At 38.8% G+C, this 17,847-nt stretch overlaps 2 protein-coding genes and 1 non-coding gene across 6 annotated transcripts in view; 2 read left to right on the plus strand and 1 right to left on the minus strand.

Annotated features, from left to right (window-relative positions):
- The window catches only part of LOC125301608 (centromere protein P), a 124,131-nt gene that overhangs the window by 103,506 nt on the left and 2,778 nt on the right, over positions 1 to 17,847 (plus strand). The window contains exon 7 of one of the 4 annotated variants that reach the window (XM_048254237.1): positions 13,681 to 13,985. The exons of the other annotated variants lie outside the window; for them this stretch is intronic. Within the exon in view, the coding sequence (XP_048110194.1) occupies positions 13,681 to 13,800 (120 nt within the window). The 3' untranslated portion in view covers positions 13,801 to 13,985. Of the gene's footprint in view, positions 1 to 13,680; positions 13,986 to 17,847 lie in introns of those variants that run through there. 4 annotated transcript variants of the gene reach the window in all.
- ecm2 (extracellular matrix protein 2, female organ and adipocyte specific) lies at positions 302 to 12,620 on the minus strand. Its single transcript, XM_048256023.1, has 8 exons — positions 12,455 to 12,620; positions 11,475 to 12,329; positions 9,548 to 9,663; positions 4,740 to 4,875; positions 4,434 to 4,591; positions 3,846 to 3,985; positions 2,087 to 2,413; positions 302 to 722 (listed from the first exon to the last, which is right to left on the minus strand). The coding sequence occupies exons 1-8, from the start codon at positions 12,618 to 12,620 to the stop codon at positions 554 to 556; spliced, it is 2,067 nt and encodes a 688-aa protein (XP_048111980.1). The 3' UTR covers positions 302 to 553.
- LOC125302727 lies at positions 6,584 to 6,750 on the plus strand. The gene has a single exon (XR_007194962.1). It is a non-coding gene; the product is annotated as a U1 spliceosomal RNA (small nuclear RNA).

Genomic DNA, 17,847 nt, shown 5'->3' on the forward strand with positions numbered 1-17,847 from the left:
TTGTAATGAATGCTAATTGTTTTTCTCCAAGGTTTTCGCAATCAGTATTTGTTCAACTGTGTAGTGGCGGTAATTTTTAGGCTTTATTTGAAGGTACTGTATCTACAAAGAGTGACATGACACTGTCATGAGCATATCATAAACATTATAACAACAATATGAACAAGTCATAAACGTTTATGACAACACTTCTGTCATTAAGTGTCATTCGGTTTTTGTCATGACAAGCCAGGGTTAGGTTAGAGGTTAGGGTTATGTGTTCATGACAGTGTCATGTCATTCTTATGTAGATACCTTCAAGTATAGTTTTACCAATTTTTGTTTGATTGTTTGATTTTGTACAATGCCCATATTAATGGTGGTCAGACTAAATTATTCTTGACATTCTAGTTGTACATCTACTATGCTCTCAATGTTACCAGTGTCAGACAAGTTAAGATATATTTTTCAAAATGTCTGAAAGTCTGTTTCAAGGCATGCCATAAATCACTTAAAATCATTGTGAAATCATTCTATTAGATGATGCAGAAAGTGCAAGTGAAAAAAGTCACTTTTATTTAATCTTCTGTGGCCTCAAAACAACACTGGAGTAGGATCTGACACAGGAGAATGTAGTGGGTGGAATTTTTCGTAAGTCCAGGTAGTTGTTTTCTAGGCGTAGTGCCACAAGTTGCGAGCCTTCTTCATTGATGGGATCGCAGATGGAGTCCTCAGCAATATTCCTATGATACAAATAATAAGAGTAAAGACAATATAGTCAGAAAGCAAATTATTGTTATTTTCTATTGCCTGGACAGTGTTTCCCCTACAATGTATTCATCAGCGCAGCGCTGCTCCTGGAATTCAAGCGCCACTGCAAAAAAAGTTGCCTAATTAAAAAAAAAAAATAGATGCAAGTGAACTTCAGGAACAGCTGCCGTTCGTTCAGGTTTCATGTCAACAAATAATAGTAGGCTAACGTTGAAGGCGCAGTCAGGGATTCCAGAGGAGATTACGCTTGTTTGTGTTTATTTTTTAGTTTATTAGCAGACGCAATTTTGTGCAAAAAAAAAACGTAGGCTACAGTATGTTAACCAAGGAACCAAATTAAATTCCCAGATAAATTCCACGCATTGTTTTTCGTTTTTGTTTGTGATACAGGCAATGCTTTCAAGCCCTGTGTTGCTAACACACCTAGGCTGTGAAACTAAGGTCTAGATAGCCTATTGGTGGGTTTAATTGAATTTGAGTAATAGGATACGCAACCATTTACATCTGAGATAGTTTCTAATTCCTGTAGAGCTCACCAAAATTATAGATATGATACTTATCTGCTATAATCCAAGATAGATTTTCTTCGAGTGTTTGACCATTTATTTTACCAAATGACATGGGAAACATAATTCATTTCATCCACATGCACAACATGCACAACAACGCTACTAAGTTAACTTAAAACCGCGAGAATCAAGCAAGCGTCACGGGCCGTCATGGCATTAAAGTGACAGGCACTCAATTCGACTTGCACAGCACCAATACAGTGTAATGACATGAAAGAGAAGTTAAGACACCCATGCTGAAATTGACTAAAGGGAGGAACAAAAAAAAAAGATTTTGCCTTTTGTCTTAATGCCTTAATAAAAAATAAAAAATAGGACATCAATTATTTTTTAATGTATCATGTATCGTAAATAAATAAATGTTATATATAAATGTCTTAACTTATGCACAGCACTGTATATTCTATAGTAATAGTGTATGTAATAGTTTGTACAGTGGCCTACAGTTGTACAGTGGCTAAGACTAATAATGTAAATGGAAAAAGATGAAAGAAAAACATGAATAATCCTGTTCAAGTACTGCAATAATCAGGCTTTGTAAATGCTTGCTTATGTTGATGGTTATGTCATAATTTGTAACTCAATCTGTCCATTTCTTTCACAAAATCCACCAGAAGTCACCATTTAAGGAGTCATTTTTTCAAAATGTTCTCTTTTCTTGGGGGTTCCTACGATCAACAGCACCGCTATAGATACATTTGATATTTTGCATTGTAAAATATCTCAATAAACAATTTATGTAGAAAAAAAATCCTGGCTGCTTATACCTTATTTGGTTGTTGTTGAGTCTAAGAAAGTGTAGTGAAGTCATCTCATTGATTCCATTAGGGACACTAGTGATTTGATTGTGGTCCAGACAGAGCTCAGTCATGGATTGGAGGCAGCCAATAAAGGACTCCGGCTCGATCCCCTCACCATCCAGTTTGTTGTAGGACAAATATAAGTACTCTAAACCTTGGTCCATATGAGCAAACACATACCCTGGAATCCTTTCAATCTTGTTCCCAACAAGCACTAAGTGGAGAAGGGACTTTGGGAGAAAGGATGGGACAAGATATAGGTTGTTGTAGGAGAGATCTATTGACTCCAGGGTCCTTCAGGAAAAAAAGAAGATTTTGTCAAAATTGTGACCCTTAGAATGGAAGAGGGCAGGTGATGTAAACAATGAATGGTACACTGTAAACCATGTTCATCACATTTTGCTATTCTGAAAGTGTATTAGATAGAACTTATGACACACATAACATGAATAAGAACACTGTTAAATAACTACAACAACTACATTTGGCTAAATTAAAATTGTTACATTACTTCACAGCCATGTAGGTTAGGATGGTTAGGATGATAGACTTGAATCAGTACACTGAAGAAGGGCAGAAAGTGTTTAGACAACCTCACTTTTATCATATTTTGGTATCATGCAGGCTTATGCTAAAATGTTTTATATTCCCCAATCTACACTAATAAAAAAGTGAAAATGGATTTTAGCAAATCCTGCAAATTTGCTAAAAAAAAAGAAAAAAAGAAATTTTACTTTGACACAAGAATTCAGACCTTTAACTGGAGTTACTTGAATATGAACCAAGATAAAGATATCTCTGTGTTGTGCTCCGTTCAGCTTTTCCTCAATCCTAACTCAACCCAGCCCCACATGATGATACTGCCATCACCATTCTTTACTGTAGTAAAGCAGTTTAATCTTGGTTCATTAGTCCATTGTTTTCTCACATTCATTTCATTTTTTTCAACTTCAGATGTGTCTTTAGGGGATGGTAAAAGCTGCTTTCCCTCATGGACTACCCTACAAAGTTTTAACATTGTTAAGTGCTCCGCATTCAAAATTAGTTGAGGACAAAAACATGTATGCTTCCGATTGTCGAAAAAATTATTGAAGTTTATTTCAATCAACGGGACATCAATGATGGGTAGGACAGTAATTATTTCGGTCAGTATCGGGTTTGCTTACTTTGTCATGTCAATAAAACTGTCTGTTTTCATTCATTATCAACTGATCCAAACCAAACTTCAAATCCAAATCAGAAATCCTCAGCCATGACCTTTACTGTTTTTGCCGGAGTAAGTCCTGTTAAAAAACTTCAATGCACCAGATTTTTCTGTAACCTTCCTAAATTCCATGCCTCAAGACCTATCTGAGCTCCGCAGGCAGTTCTTTTGTCCTCATGGCTTAGATTAGTTAGTGAGACTTTTTGAAATTTTGTCTAATCAATCGAATTAACATCTCAAAGATGATTAAGCGAAATGTTGGACAACAAATTGAAAGTGTCATAAATTTAAAAGACTGGATACTTATGTCAGTGTGATATTTCTGTTTTTCCTTTGTAATACATTAGCAAAAATCTAATTTTGGATATCTGAAATATGTTGATGAGGGGGGAAATGAATGGAAATGATTGTAAGCATAGCGCTAACAAAATGTGAAAAAAGTGATAGGGCATTAATTGTTATACTGTAAATGCACTGTATAGCTGCACATCAGTATGTCCGTAAGTTAGCCATGTTATTTACTTGTGGTTTATCCAGGCCAGTGGTGCAATGCGAGACTCATCAATCTTATTGTGTCTCAGTACTACTACATTCAGGTTGTAGGTCTGATTGAAAGCTCCCTCAGATATCTCCTCAATCACATTGTTCTCCAGGTAAAGTTCCTAAAACACAAGCACAAAAACATCCCATTGGTCTATAATGCTGTTTTGACCTGCACATAGGTTTTATATGTATGTTTTCTCAAGCTCAATCCTGATCTATATTCTTCAAATCCATTCTTAAGATGGTGTCTCAAAATATAGTCTTATTATTGTCATGAAACATGGCTGCTAATTGTCAGGGCTCAAGCAGCACAACAAATGGTGGAATTGGAAGTGGTTTAATGGGAACATTTGGCAAGGCAATTTTACTGCTGCTTAGACCCCTAATAATAAGACAACCAAAGTAATGTTCTACTTCTACCACAACTACCAAGGTTCTACTTGATTGTCTGGCATTAATGTTCAGAATTACATAGGATTAGATGGATTTCTACCACATTTACAGTCATAATCGTAGTGTTTTGAATTAATTAGCAGTTATTAGTTGGCTACCCAAGGAATATGTTACCAGCAGCGAAGGGGGCAGGCCTTGGGGGATAGTGCGGAAGTGGTTCCTGCCTAGACGCAGGTAGGAGAGTCCGGTCAGAGTTATGAAGGCCTGAGGATCCACATTACTCTCACTCAACACGTTACCTTCCATTTCCAGAGTAATCAGGTTGTGCAGTTCTGTCAGAAAGTATTCAAATGATTTAACAGTTGTGGCTTTACAGTACATAATTTGTCTGGTGGCTTTATTTATTGTTTAGTTACTGTAATTATTTGTATTATTGTTACTTCAAGTTTACTGTAGTAACTGTTGTTTTTGTTTACATACCCGCAAAACTGTTTTCATTAATTTCACAAAGGTTGTTTTCATTGATCTTCAGTTCTTGCAGTGTTGCAGGAAGAGCAGTAGGGATTTTTTCAAGGAGATTTCCATCCATGTACAAACGACTCAGTAATTTCAGGCCCTTAGAAATTAAATCAGAGGTAGAAAAATGTAAGAATCGCTCTACTAGACTATTCATGATAGTTAGTAATGGATCCTCCATTTCCATTGTTTGCCTCTGATTTCACTTGAATGCATGCCATGGAGTCTAACTTTGCTTTGATAGGATCCTGTGAGCTTTTGTTTGGACAAAGGGTGTTAAGTCAATAAAACACAGCTAACATTAGTGAACAGTTTTTGTGAGTGCTACTTTGTATATATATTTGGGAAACTGTGAGTAAGAGGCTGCGACCGCACTACCTAGGCTGCTGAAATGCCACGAGGGCGCAGCAAATGAACTTCAGAAACAATATATTTTTAAGCTCAAGATATTCAGACTGGCCCAAAATGTTAACAGTCCACCAGGAATCCTTCCAAAGCTCCCGATTAGCCACTCCAGGCCTGCATTCAAAACATTAAAAAAATTAATTTAACAGATATTGCAACTGCATGCAAAGTTCGACCTAGGCTATTTCATGAGGTTATTAAAGCTGTTTCTGAATTAGTCATTGAATCAATAGCTTTACTTTGTTTGATAGAAGTGTCTAACAACCTGTTAAAATGTACCAGAATTAAGGAAATTGCATCTAGTTTATAATTTGTTTTTTTTCTGAGAGAAACCTGTAACCTGTTTTAATTCAGTTCCAATCTTCTCATATTTATTTCGCCCTTGATCATGGAAAGCGAAGTTTGGGCATGAACCATTACCAGACTTGCTAGGTGATATTGAGAGTAAGTGATTTTTTGTGCCCACATGGCATTAATCAGTATTTTGTCTGCAAATACAGTACTGTATTTATGTTGTGTCAATATTTTAAGTGTCTGCAACAACAAGAATATGTGGGAATAGCTTAATTAGTGTTAATTTAGTGTACAAAAAGCCAATGTTGTGCATTCAGATACATTCACAAAGGTATTTACACTGTTACACCTATGTGTAACATTTATCTATGGTACAGCGTTGCCACTTTGTTCTATAAATGCCCATACAATGAGCCACTTCCACATAAGCCATAGACCAACTATCAAGCCAGGCCGAGTCAAGGCTATACAGTATTTGAGCTTATAGCTGGGCTGGGCTTCAAGCACCAAGACTCAAATCACATTTCTTTCCCCATTTTCAGGCTGATAGCCCTTCTGTCTTGTCCTAAATTCTGTCCACAAAGCTGTCTCGAATGTTAACACCATTTATTTTGCTCAGTGGAATATTAACAGTTAACACTACAGCTAACACATCATCTCCAGGGTCTTAACATGTTTCACCATGGTTTAAATGCATTTCCAGGAATTGTCAGGTCATCTCAATAGTGAGCATGGCTGATTCAATCGTGACGATGCTTTTAGCATTTTCTATGAAAATCACGGTTGAAATGTTAATATGTAAACCAGTTAGTCTGACTTTGTTTAAATGCATTTCCAAAAATTGTTAGGTCATCTCAAAGTATCATAGTTGACTGTAGTTCATTCACTGCGATGCAAACTAGGCTAGCTGGATCTGGCATTTTCCCATAGTGATGGTAACACTTTTTTCTATATATAGCCATGAAATTCAGAGTGTATATATACTCTGAATTTCATGGTAACGTTAATTAAATATCCCTAAACCTATGTTCACTTTTTGTGGTTGGAACTTCACACCTAAAATGCTCTGACAGTGTTACAAATCGAAATTTCTAAGCTCTTATTCCATGATACTTACCTGGCAGGGGTGATACAATGATCAAGAAGGTTGTTTGCCCAGGGCGAGGCTCGGCCATTGCACAGCCGGTCGTGCTGACCCCTGCGAATTCCTCAAATGTGGGAATCTCGACTGAACAATTTCTGGTGGGGGCAGCCGTGGCCTACTGGTTATCGCTTCGGACTTGTAACCGGAGGGTTGCCGGTTCGAACCCCGACCAGTAGGCCACGGCTGAAGTGCCCTTGAGCAAAGCACCTAACGCCTCACTGCTCCCCGAGCGCCGCTGTAGCAGGCAGTTCACTGCGTCGGGATTAATGTGTGCTTCATCTCACTGTGTGTTCACTGTGTGCTGAGTGTGTTTCACTGATTCACGGATTGGGATAAATGCAGAGACCAAATTTCCCTCATGGGATCAAAAAGAGTATATTTACTTATATACTGATCTATTTTAGAATGTTCTCTCATACTTTATTAATTCAATTAATATAGCAATGCAGTCTGCGGCATAATGTCACCAGTAAGCAAAAATTCGGGGATACTAGCCCAGAGATGGCGTGATTAACGCATGAATACGACCGGGAAGTGATAATTGGGACAGGATTAGCCTCGACTCACCCCAGTTCGCACGTCTTTGATGCAGCAGTCAGGAGAGGGCTATAGATTGTCATGTTCCTACTAGCTACCCTACAACCAGGGATGGGCAGTATTTCTAATACATGTATTTAAAATACGTATTTCAAATACAAAATACTATTTTGTAATTTGTATTTTATTGAGATGATGAGAATGCCTTTGTATTTTGTATCAAAATACTTCAGTGTTGTGTATTTTTGTATTTTCAAAATACTGTAAAATACTTTCTGTGGGGCACTGTGATGACATCTATCTAACTATCTATAGAGCACAAAATCTCTGTCTCTGTATGTCTGTGGCACCCTCGCATGGTCAAGCCCCTGTGATACCGCTCTCGGCCACTAGGGAACGTTGTCGCTGATTTACACTTGCTATGGACAGCACATTGCACTAGTCATCACAACACAAAACGCACAGTGCTGCAGATTGGATTTATTTTTTATTTTTTACTTTTTTTTGTATTTACATTGATAGAGGTTGTGCACACACCAGTTTCAGGTGTACAAAATTATTCAACTGAGATGAAACTCACCATAAGTGTTACCCTGGAAGTCCAGAGTCCTCGCAAGAGCACAATTTGAATTGTCTCTGCAAGAGACTTTGGCAATGAGTAATGATACTTGTTACTTTTACCGCTTGCATCGTGAGGAACCAATCACATCGGTCTATCTGTTATAGGCGGGCCAGAGGTGAGCTAAACAGATGACGATAGCGCTGCAACGAATCAGTCAGTAAACATTGGTTATAGTGTTATCCAATTGCGTGCAGTGAGATTTTCCGGTATTTAGCACTCTGAGTCACTTTTCTGGTTCTCTGGACGATTAGTCCTGTCTCGACTTTTCTGACTCGTTTTGAATCGCCTTTGACTACTTCAGAGTGCTGCCTACAGACATGCACAAACATGTTTTAAAACAACCCTTAACATTCGTTTTCAAAGCTGTGCAACTCACCGAGTGGTTAGTAGTGTTTGTTGATGTTCCAAAACAAGTAGCATGGCGAAATACAGTTTCTGTCATGTTTTATTTGCCATTTTGTAAAATCCCATTGATTTCTGTTGGAAGACTCATTGCATGTTGATATTACTGCACCACCGTCTATGCTTCAGGCTCAAATATTGAGCAGGAAGTTTAAACGCGGTTGTGAGGTGTCTGAAAAAATAGTTCCGCAATAGCAAATAAGACGGTTGTAGGCAGCCACTCTGAAGCAGTAAAGGCGATTCAAAACGAGTCAGAAAAGTCGAGACAGGATCAATCGTCAAAATGTTGGTGTCCACCACTCTAATTCATCCAAAACAAACCAGAAAAGGGACTCAAAGTGCTAAATACCGGAATTTTCCTTTAAATAACTTAAAAGGTTAAAATGCCACCTAGTTTAAATTTCTAAATAAATCATCCATTTGGATTGTTTGTCTTTGAGTTTTTGTCACTGATTCATAGTGGGCAATCTACTACACCAATAGAGTAAATGAGTATACTTAATAAGGAAGAGTTCCTTGAGTTACCGAACATTTCTCAGGGCAGAATTTTATATTGGGATGTCTAACATGAGGGGTCAGCATATTTAACCTACTGACTGATTATGAAGGAGTCTCTTGCTTTCCGATGTTTTTCCAGGTAATGTACAAGTGAAGGGATAGACAAAAAAGACTTTTAGAAAGAAGTATTTAGAAAATACAAAAATACAGTATTTTCTTTTGATACATTTTTGGGTGCTGTATTTTGTAGCTTATTTTGATACATTTTTAAGGTGGGTATTTGGCATTTTATTTGGAAATACAAATCCATCACTGCCTACAACCAATTTTAGTCCTTTGAAGATGACTGAAAAACACATCCTCTCCTTGTCTCTCCTTTAATCTTAAAATGTTCATGCCCATAATTTGTGGACACAAATATTGTCACAATATAAATACATTTTAAACTTAAAAGAACTTTTTTTATTATTATTATTTGTCCAACCTTATCTAAGAACATGCCATACAAACTTTTACCGATTCAGTCATTCTGAGGCATGTTTGTCTTCCAACCTACCTCTAACCTTCCAACCTTCCTATAAATGATCATTTCAAGATAGCTTCCTAGACAATTTGTTTTTCAGACTGTAACACTGAAATAATATCAAGGGCTAAAAATATTAAACTGGCAAAATCAGCAGACATCATTGACTTGAGTAAACAGAATGCACTCTTAGTTAATTGTTTTACAAAAGACTGCTGAGGACTGGATTGATATTAATGGGCGACATGATTTGCTACTTGTCTACAGTGTATGGTATTTCATGCAAAAAAAGGCATCCCTAATGACAGTAATGGAAAGGAATTATAATGATGCACAGAATGGCTTACCTTGAATGCTTGTGGGTCGATGTTTTGAGATGTGATCTTGTTCTTGCCAAAGTTTATCCATTCCAGATTGGGAATACCATTAAAGGCCCCCGCTGGGATTGCTGTGATATCATTACCTGAGGATATAAGACAGACTGTCAGAAACATTTTTGTAACTGTAGTCCTACATTTGATGAAGACATTACATGATTCTAATTAAGTTTATATTAAATTTAAATTGTGTTTGTGCGGCTGTATCTGTTGTACTGTTTTAAGGGATGATTTTTAATTATTATTTTGAAATTTCGCTAAAGATGTTAACAGACCTTGAATTGTTTAACATACTAAAAATAGTATGTTAAGGAAAAGTCCCATAGTTTCTTTTTTTCTGTAATGAAATCTGCAGTGTCGGCTATTAGAAGTGGCTACACATGAAAAAAACTATAAATTGTTGTTCCGCTTCGCATTGCGCCTTAGCTTTTCTAAAATACACTATAACTTATGGCCTCTTGGTGTTTATTGCTTAATTACAACCCAAAATTTGTTTTATTGTAGATCAGATTTTTTTTTTCACTTGTGTAGCACTTGATGTAGCTAGCTGATGTAGTGGTAATTGGACAGTGTTAATACTCATATAAACTGATGAAGTGGAACTTCTTTGGGGATGAACATTTTGTATATGTTGTGTATGTTGGCCACAAAATTCTTTAGTAGCCTTTTCCCGTCCTGATAAATGTTGTAGACCTGCAGACTTGTTATAATGTTTTGCAAAAAAAACAGGAGTGTAGGAAAAACCTCCACGTTGAAGTATGTACACTACTGTAAATGCAGTTGCAAAAATGTATAAAACAGTGAGTGTACATTTCTGAGGCTCTTTTTCTGATGATGTTTGTTCAGCATTACAAACCATACACACAAGCCAGTATTTCATGTTTTTAAAGGCTGGCTGTTCTTTCTTTTTTTGCTACGTGTGAATATAAGTGGCCAGGGGCCGTATTCACAAAGAATTTTAAGGCTAAAAGTAGCTCCTAAGTGGCGAATTTAGGAGCAACTCCTAAAAATAATGGGCGTGTCACTCCTAACTTTAGGACTCCTAATTTTTCTCACTAAAAGTAATTCACGAGGCATTTTAACCCTAAAAGTAGCACCTAAGTCTGGGACAGCTTAAAAGAGGTCGAGAGGACTCCTAACTCACTAAGACCTATTCACAAACAGCTTTTTGTGGCATTTCATGGTGCGATGTTTTGAAATGCGTAGCCTATGCGGCAAAAGGAGCTTCCAATCGCGAGGGAACAATTTTGCATTCATAAAAGGGACGCAACAACGCCACCAACAACAAACAAAACTACTCATTGTTAACATGTAAATTAAATGTAACGTTTCATTGTGAATCAAATTAAAATGTTCTCCTCTTTGCAAACGTAGGCATATGGTGACAGATTAATTTAATAATGTTGCAATGATAGCCTACTGCATCAATCTGTAGGCCTATGTTTCATTAGGCTACTAGGCTATTTGTTTGGCCTTACTCTTTATTCATTTAGGCTAGGCCTTTTTATTCAGTTATTTATCATCTTCCGTCCTTCGCACTACTTGTGTAGCGCACGCATTCTCCGACCTGTCACCTGTCACTCATCATCGTAAGGGAGGTGTTTGGAGTCATTCCCGCGTTACAATCATCAGCCAATCAAGGTGGTCACTTCAGTCAAGCTCGTGCATGAGTAATGACGTCATCCATAGCAACGAAGACTCACTCTTAGTTTAGGAGTTGTCATTTTTCCTTACTCGAGTAGGTCTGAAAGGCTTTGTGAATAACTTTTAAGAGAAAACTCCTAGCTAAAATCTTTTAGTGCGATTTAGGAGTACTCCTAGTGGTAAGATAAAAGATACGAATACGGCCCCTGGCCAGATACTTATTTATAGCCCTCGTTAAATACAGTATACTTACCCTCTAGACTTAAAGATTTCAGTTCAGGGATTGACAGGGGTGGGATGCTGGAGAGTTTTGCGTTGGCACAGTTAACAGTTACATCAGATATGGTGCACCCCTTGGGAAGAGATTGTGTACTCTGAATCACTACTTCCTCACTGTCAGCGTCATCATTCTCCTCTTCATCTGTGGGTTCAACTGGTTCACTTAAGGGCGGGAGAGGTGGAAGCCCTACTGCTGTCGGTTCCAATGGGGGCATTTGAAAGACATCACCCCTCAACCACTCAATTTCCTCATTTTCCTCCTCCTCTTGATCCGTTTGCCTCTCAGCTGCTCTCTCAGCTGCTCTCTCAGCAGCCTCCTCTAATGCCTTAAGCATCAGTCTTTGTTCTGTCTCCATTGCCTTCATTCTTTCCTCCTCATGTTTTCTCTGTTCCTCTTGTCGCCTTCTCCTCTCCTCTGCAGCCTCTGCTTCCTCCCTCAGCCATCTCTCCTCCTCCGCCTTCCTCAGCTCATCCCGAGCTTTCCTCTCAGCTGCCTCCCTGTCCTTCTTTTTCTTCTTGTTTTTCCTCTTCTTTTCTTCATCTTTTCTGCGAAGACGTTCTTCCTCCTCCCTGTGTTCCTCTTCCTCTTGTCTTAGAATCTCTTCGATCTCTGCTGGTGTGCGCTGTAACCAGAGGTCTGGCTCACTAGGGTCATTGGACACTGGGGAATCGCCAGAAAAGTCAGGGACATCAAGCACTGTGATGTGATGGTCATGGCATTGATGCACACAGGCAACACATGAGAGAAAGATGGTGTTGTAAAGGAGGGACAGTGTTGAGAAATAGAAAGAAAGAAAGATTAAAGAGGAATGACATACTCGCTCTATAACTTAGAGATATTATAACTTTGGCCCTTGGAGATTCATCATGGTATACTGTACACAGGGTTATCATCAATATATTATCAATGTATCAATGCACTTGCAGTTGTGTAGAATAGAGACAGACAGCTACCATGGTCTTTGCACACTGGGCAGCACTCTCCAGTGGGTGTGTAGGGGAGTTGACAGCGCAGAATTGGACATGCGACTTCATCACACACCACTGATCCCTCAGAGCATAAGCAGGTGACGCAGGGCTTAGGCGACCAAACAGCTTTGTCAAACATGGTAATGCCCATGTACTGACATTGTCCACTTCTCCCTGGCAGAGAGTTGTGACAGCATGGCAGCAATTATTATACAAGACAGACTCCTAACCATACAACTGAAGCATAATAAATGTACTTATTTAAGCTCCTTGTAACAATATGGAGAAACTATACCTACATGTGTGGTATCCTGTCATGTTCCTGTTTTGTTTGCCTAACACTAAAGTCATAAATATTAAAAGACATCTATAATGGCGTGTGCAGCCTTATACAGTACCAGCGTAACCATTGCTTTTCTGTTATGTATAGATTTTAATTGTGTTCTCCCTCAGGGTTGGGGATAAGTACCTCTGTACAGTCATGTCTGTTTACACACATTATCATTAAGATTTCACCCTTCTTTGAATGTGATATAAAATGCATTTTTTTCTTTTAATTAGTGGTTGTTTTTTTTTGTTTCTTGAAAAATATATTCACATTATGTGGTTTGTTTTGTGGTTGTAGTCTCTTTGTGAAGTGTGATAAATGCACATGCATCCTTTTTCTACACTATGGTCAGTTTGGGAAGCTGTGGTTCACCAAGGCATACAAGACTAGGGGTAGTTTGGTCATGTAAATGGTCACCTAGATTATAGGCTTGGCTTTTAACTAAACTCTACCATGCATTTTGCATCCTACTGTACCACAGTCAATGACCGTTCTCTTCACAGTATACGTTTAGTTAGTCTTAAATTTTAATTACAAAACACACTCATAGTTTATGCTAGGAAAATATATTTTCTCAGACAATGAAGAATTTATGTCTTGTCCAGATGCACTGTGCCCAATTGTGTGGCCTAGATAATATGGCTGACATTTTGCACAAAACCATTACCTCTTCACATAAAATGCACTGTAAACCAACACTGCTTCACTTAAGGTAATGAAGAGCAACCCATTATGGCACACCATGTTATTGCTTCCTTTGATAATTGCATAGTACAAACAATTATTCTATTGCTTAGCTGTCTAGCTGTTTATTTTTGAGGAACAAACCTGGAATGATGTTGTAGTTGGATTCCTGTTCATTGACACTTTTGTATGACTTAAGGAAAATTGTTGTCCCAGCATCATTGAGAACTGGCACGCCACCCTGACGGGCCAATTGACTGGAGATGACTTTTTTGCCTCTTCTCTGTTCGCCCCTTCTCCTCTTTCCCCGGGCAAGTGACACCTGCTGCTTCTGAGCCAGAATGAGGCTCAGACAAACAATGAACCAGAGAGCTAGTAGAACCCACAGTCTCATGGCAAGAATCTGGCAGAAGAAAGAGAAGAGTTCCTGTCACATCAGACCCTTTGATATACCTGTGTTTAATGCAGGGTTGCTTTCCACACTCCCATAATGATAAGTCTCAAGCGATAACTAGTAGGGCACCCCACAGCCGCAAAATGTATTAACTGACTGTTACTGCTGAACCCACAGGCTCTCCCTAGCTGTTTTTGATGTTGTAAATTTTGCCAGATTTTAAGAATTAGTTCTTTGAAAATATGATGTGATATAAAGATGACTTTAGAGATGACATTTTCAAATTATATTTACAGTAGGATATCAGTCCCCAACCTTTTTGGGTACTTTTATTCAAAAGTACTTATTTACATAAGTACTGTTTGAATAATTGCACAATGAAAGATTTCCAAATTTTCTCCTTGCCTCATATAAGAAAACAAAACCAAACAGGAGCCATGCAGGAGTTTCAGTGATTAGGATTGGTTTGTTCACTTGTTGTTCACTAAATGTTAATAAAAAAAAAAAGAAATCAGAATATAAAGCCAGTCTAGTCTCATCTAAAAGAGACTGAGGAATATGAGTGAGACTACTTGCAAGTACTGCACGCTCATTAGGTGCTACAGAAATTTAGCTGGCTTTTTTACTGAAAACAAACTAAAGGGCAACACACACTTCCAAAATCAAGCTCATTACATTACTGACAGAAACTCTGGCAAACATTGTCATAAAGTCAAACTATCTGTTGTTTACATAATGTTCCATAATATATGCTCTACATCATGAAGTCTAGCCTCCAGGCCCATGGCAAGAAGTCATGCAGTCAGCATTAACTCAGATCTGGAACAGTGACAAAACAGCAGCAAGGAAAAGAGCAATGAAGGAAGTGGTTAAGGACGGGCTTTAATAATCCAGTTTCTGGATGTCAAGGCTTGACTGGAGAGAATTTGAGAGCCGGAGAAAAGAAAGCAGAGAAAATGACGAGAATCAACATATCCTGTTGAAAGATATGAGTTGTTTGAACTTGTATTTTTAGATGACATTGATGAAAACTAGATTCAAAAGTTCAGAACATGGCTTTTCAGCCTGTAAAGCAAGTAAAAAAATCCTCTCTGATCTTACAGGGAGTAGCTGCCTAGAACAGTTTTCCCCAAACAGATGTCCCCTACATGATTACTTTTAAACTCTTCCCACATGAGCAGTAAAATAAAGTTTACAACTGCCAGTGCAGACATACCTGTTACTGACTGACATGCAGTGTAAAGCTGCATGCAGAGGAAGTGTCAGAATGTGCACTCCAAAACGGACCCTATTGTAAACACTCAGGCTGACCCCACCATACAGAAGTGAATTTACAGAGTGAAAGCACAAGAAAGACAAACAGTGAGTGAGTACGTTACCAGTGGTCTGTAGACAGAGCGTTTTTTTTTGGGGGGTTTTGTTTTGTTTTTTTCTTGAGGCCAAATATTTCCGTTTTTCCCCCAAGCCTTGTGAGGAGATTTGCCAATACCGCTTGCAGACAGAAGGCGTCTGCTCAGCTGCCGTGCTGATAAATGTTTAAACAGACAGGACTGTGCTCGCTCACAATGGGGAAGCCACGACTTGCTTTGAGAACTTTTTTGAAGTCAGACCGTTTCAAAAGCCACGATCAGAGAAAGAGGGAGTCAGTTACAAGATATAGCCACTGGTGACAGAGGTGTAGGTGCCCTGAGTTTGGGGGGAGGTTGATGATGTTCTGAGACCTAATTACTAGGTTTTAGACACTGGGCACTCTAGTCAGCTAAAGAAGTGCCACCTGGCTTGTCATTACTGATCCAGTTAAAAGAGAACCTATGGTTGTAATGTAATGATTCCTCAGACGTTAAGGAGAGACCTCGGGGTTTGTGCAAACTGACTTGGAAGCTCTCTGAAGGATACCATGGTATCAACGTGGTAGACAGTGTTCCCAATAAAGCTTGAAGCCGGCCCCTTCTCTCTCATTTCAGGGGGAGGATACATTAGTCTTAAAGCCGTCAACTGTCTGGCACTCTAATTTGGAAGAGGAGAGGGAAGGAAGAGAGAGAGAGAGGTCATTTTGTTTGTTTCTGCAAGGAAGAGAGAGTGAGGGGTTGGAAGCATGGTGCCTTTTTAACAGAATGTGTTCCTCAAAAAAAATTACAATAAAATGTTGCTGACACGCAAATCATCTTAAATGTACAGCGCTCGGGGAGCAGTGAGGGGTTAGGTGCCTTGCTCTTCAGGGCACTTCAGCCGTGAATGTGGGCTTGGGAAAGCGGTGCTCAACCACTTCCCTCGTCCACATTTTTCCTACTTGGTCGGGGATCGAACCGGCAACCCTTCGATTACAAGCCCAAATCCCTAACCAGTAGGCCACGGCTGCCCTGCTCTAAACAAGATAGACAAGGTAGACTTTCCTATTCCTATATAACATTCTCGTGGTGTTTTAGAAGTTAATTCAGCAGTACGACAGGGCGAACCGGACCCCAATGCGCAGCGGAGGGGTCTTGTTCCACCCTGATGGGACCTATTTCCCGATAATGACCAGCGTTCTATACATTATTCCGCTTATTACACGGCTACTTGCCAAAACGAAACAATAAACTCCCTAAGGTACGGTATTTAGCCTACATAGTCTAGGCTATAGCCTATTTGTTACCGTTTCATCGTGGCTTTTGCTGAGGAACAAATAGTTCGCAACAACACATGCAGAACTTGAATCAAACATTCTTTACAACACAGCTGATCAACCGTCTGCTTTCACTTTTGAATGAAGTTCCACTACTTGCGGAGTGATATGAAAGCTGTGAATTAGAAGCACACAACCCATTTTCCTTGACAGCAGTCTGTTATACTTAGCAACGGTCTGTTATCGAGAAATATCAGACCACCGAACATTGGGAAGGCCCACGACTTGTTGTACAACTTTCTTTGGCATTGACAGTTAGCTTGTTTACAGTTGATTTAATTCTTGCGAAGTCTGCTTCCAGGCTCGTCGTCCTACTATGGTTGTTATAGTTACCATTCATAAGCATTGATATGGAACAGTGATTAAACTTTTTATTCAAAATGAATAGCCACCCCACCAGCCAATCAAAAAAGAGTATTTCTTCTCTCCGGGTGATAAGTCATAATAAATCAAATAGCATCTTGAGTAAAAACAGAGCAAGACCACAATGGATTGTTAAATTTAGTGTAGAAAAAGAGGGAAAAGATTAATTATGTATTATGTTGTTTTCGACTGTTAGAATAGTTTTAAACAGAGAATGTCATGATTTATAGTTCTCTGCTCAGGTGAGAACTATGGATGGGTGGAACTATGTGATTCAGTCATCAGGTATGCACAGCTGCATATATCTTTTCTACACATCCCATGCCACTCCCCTTTCATTGGGAGTCATGAGAGAAGGATCTGTCTGTCATTGAGATCTTCATCTGATTATAGCATAGGTTGCACGGCTGCCCAAGACTTTTGCACAGTACTATATTAAAAGTGATATGCTGACTACAGCAAGGAGAACTCAGATTTTTTAATTCATTTTTACAGGGCACTATATTGAAAACTGTCAGTGATGCATAGTTTTAGTTGTCCTGCTAGTGAGTGCCGCCAGGCGACTACAAACTATGCTATGGGGGACAGATTTTAGACTGTGTTCGTGTTTGTACCTCTTAACAGACTCAAAATGTCATTACAAGTGCTGTGCAACATGAACAGGATACTTACAAGACACCACTGTGCGTGTTTTACTCAGTAATTGTAAAAAAAAACAGTATAAATACAGGCAGTCACATACCTCTGTTTCCATTAGTTACTTCCTGTAAATTCCATACATAAGTCGAGAGATGAAAACATGAAGTTTATTTCCAAACATGATGATTGAGCATTGCAATGGTTATGACCATATTAACGACTGTTTTTTTCCTACCATTCAGTACTCGGTGATCTCAAACAACAGGGCCCTATGTTGAAAAAGGAGTTCTCCTTTAATTTACTGA

The sequence above is a fragment of the Alosa alosa genome, chromosome 10, assembly GCF_017589495.1.
Source record: "Alosa alosa isolate M-15738 ecotype Scorff River chromosome 10, AALO_Geno_1.1, whole genome shotgun sequence".
Lineage (NCBI taxonomy): Eukaryota > Metazoa > Chordata > Actinopteri > Clupeiformes > Clupeidae > Alosa > Alosa alosa.

Coding starts and splice junctions, on each gene's coding strand:
- ecm2 (XM_048256023.1), bottom strand. CDS start 12,620: ATGGGCATTACCATGTTTGACAAAGCTGTTTGGTCGCCTAAGCCCTGC. Junction 3,986..4,433: donor GCCTGCCCCCTTCGCTGCTG/GTAACATATTCC, acceptor CTTGTGTTTTAG/GAACTTTACCTGGAGAACAA. Junction 2,414..3,845: donor CTGGCCTGGATAAACCACAA/GTAAATAACATG, acceptor TTTTTCCTGAAG/GACCCTGGAGTCAATAGATC.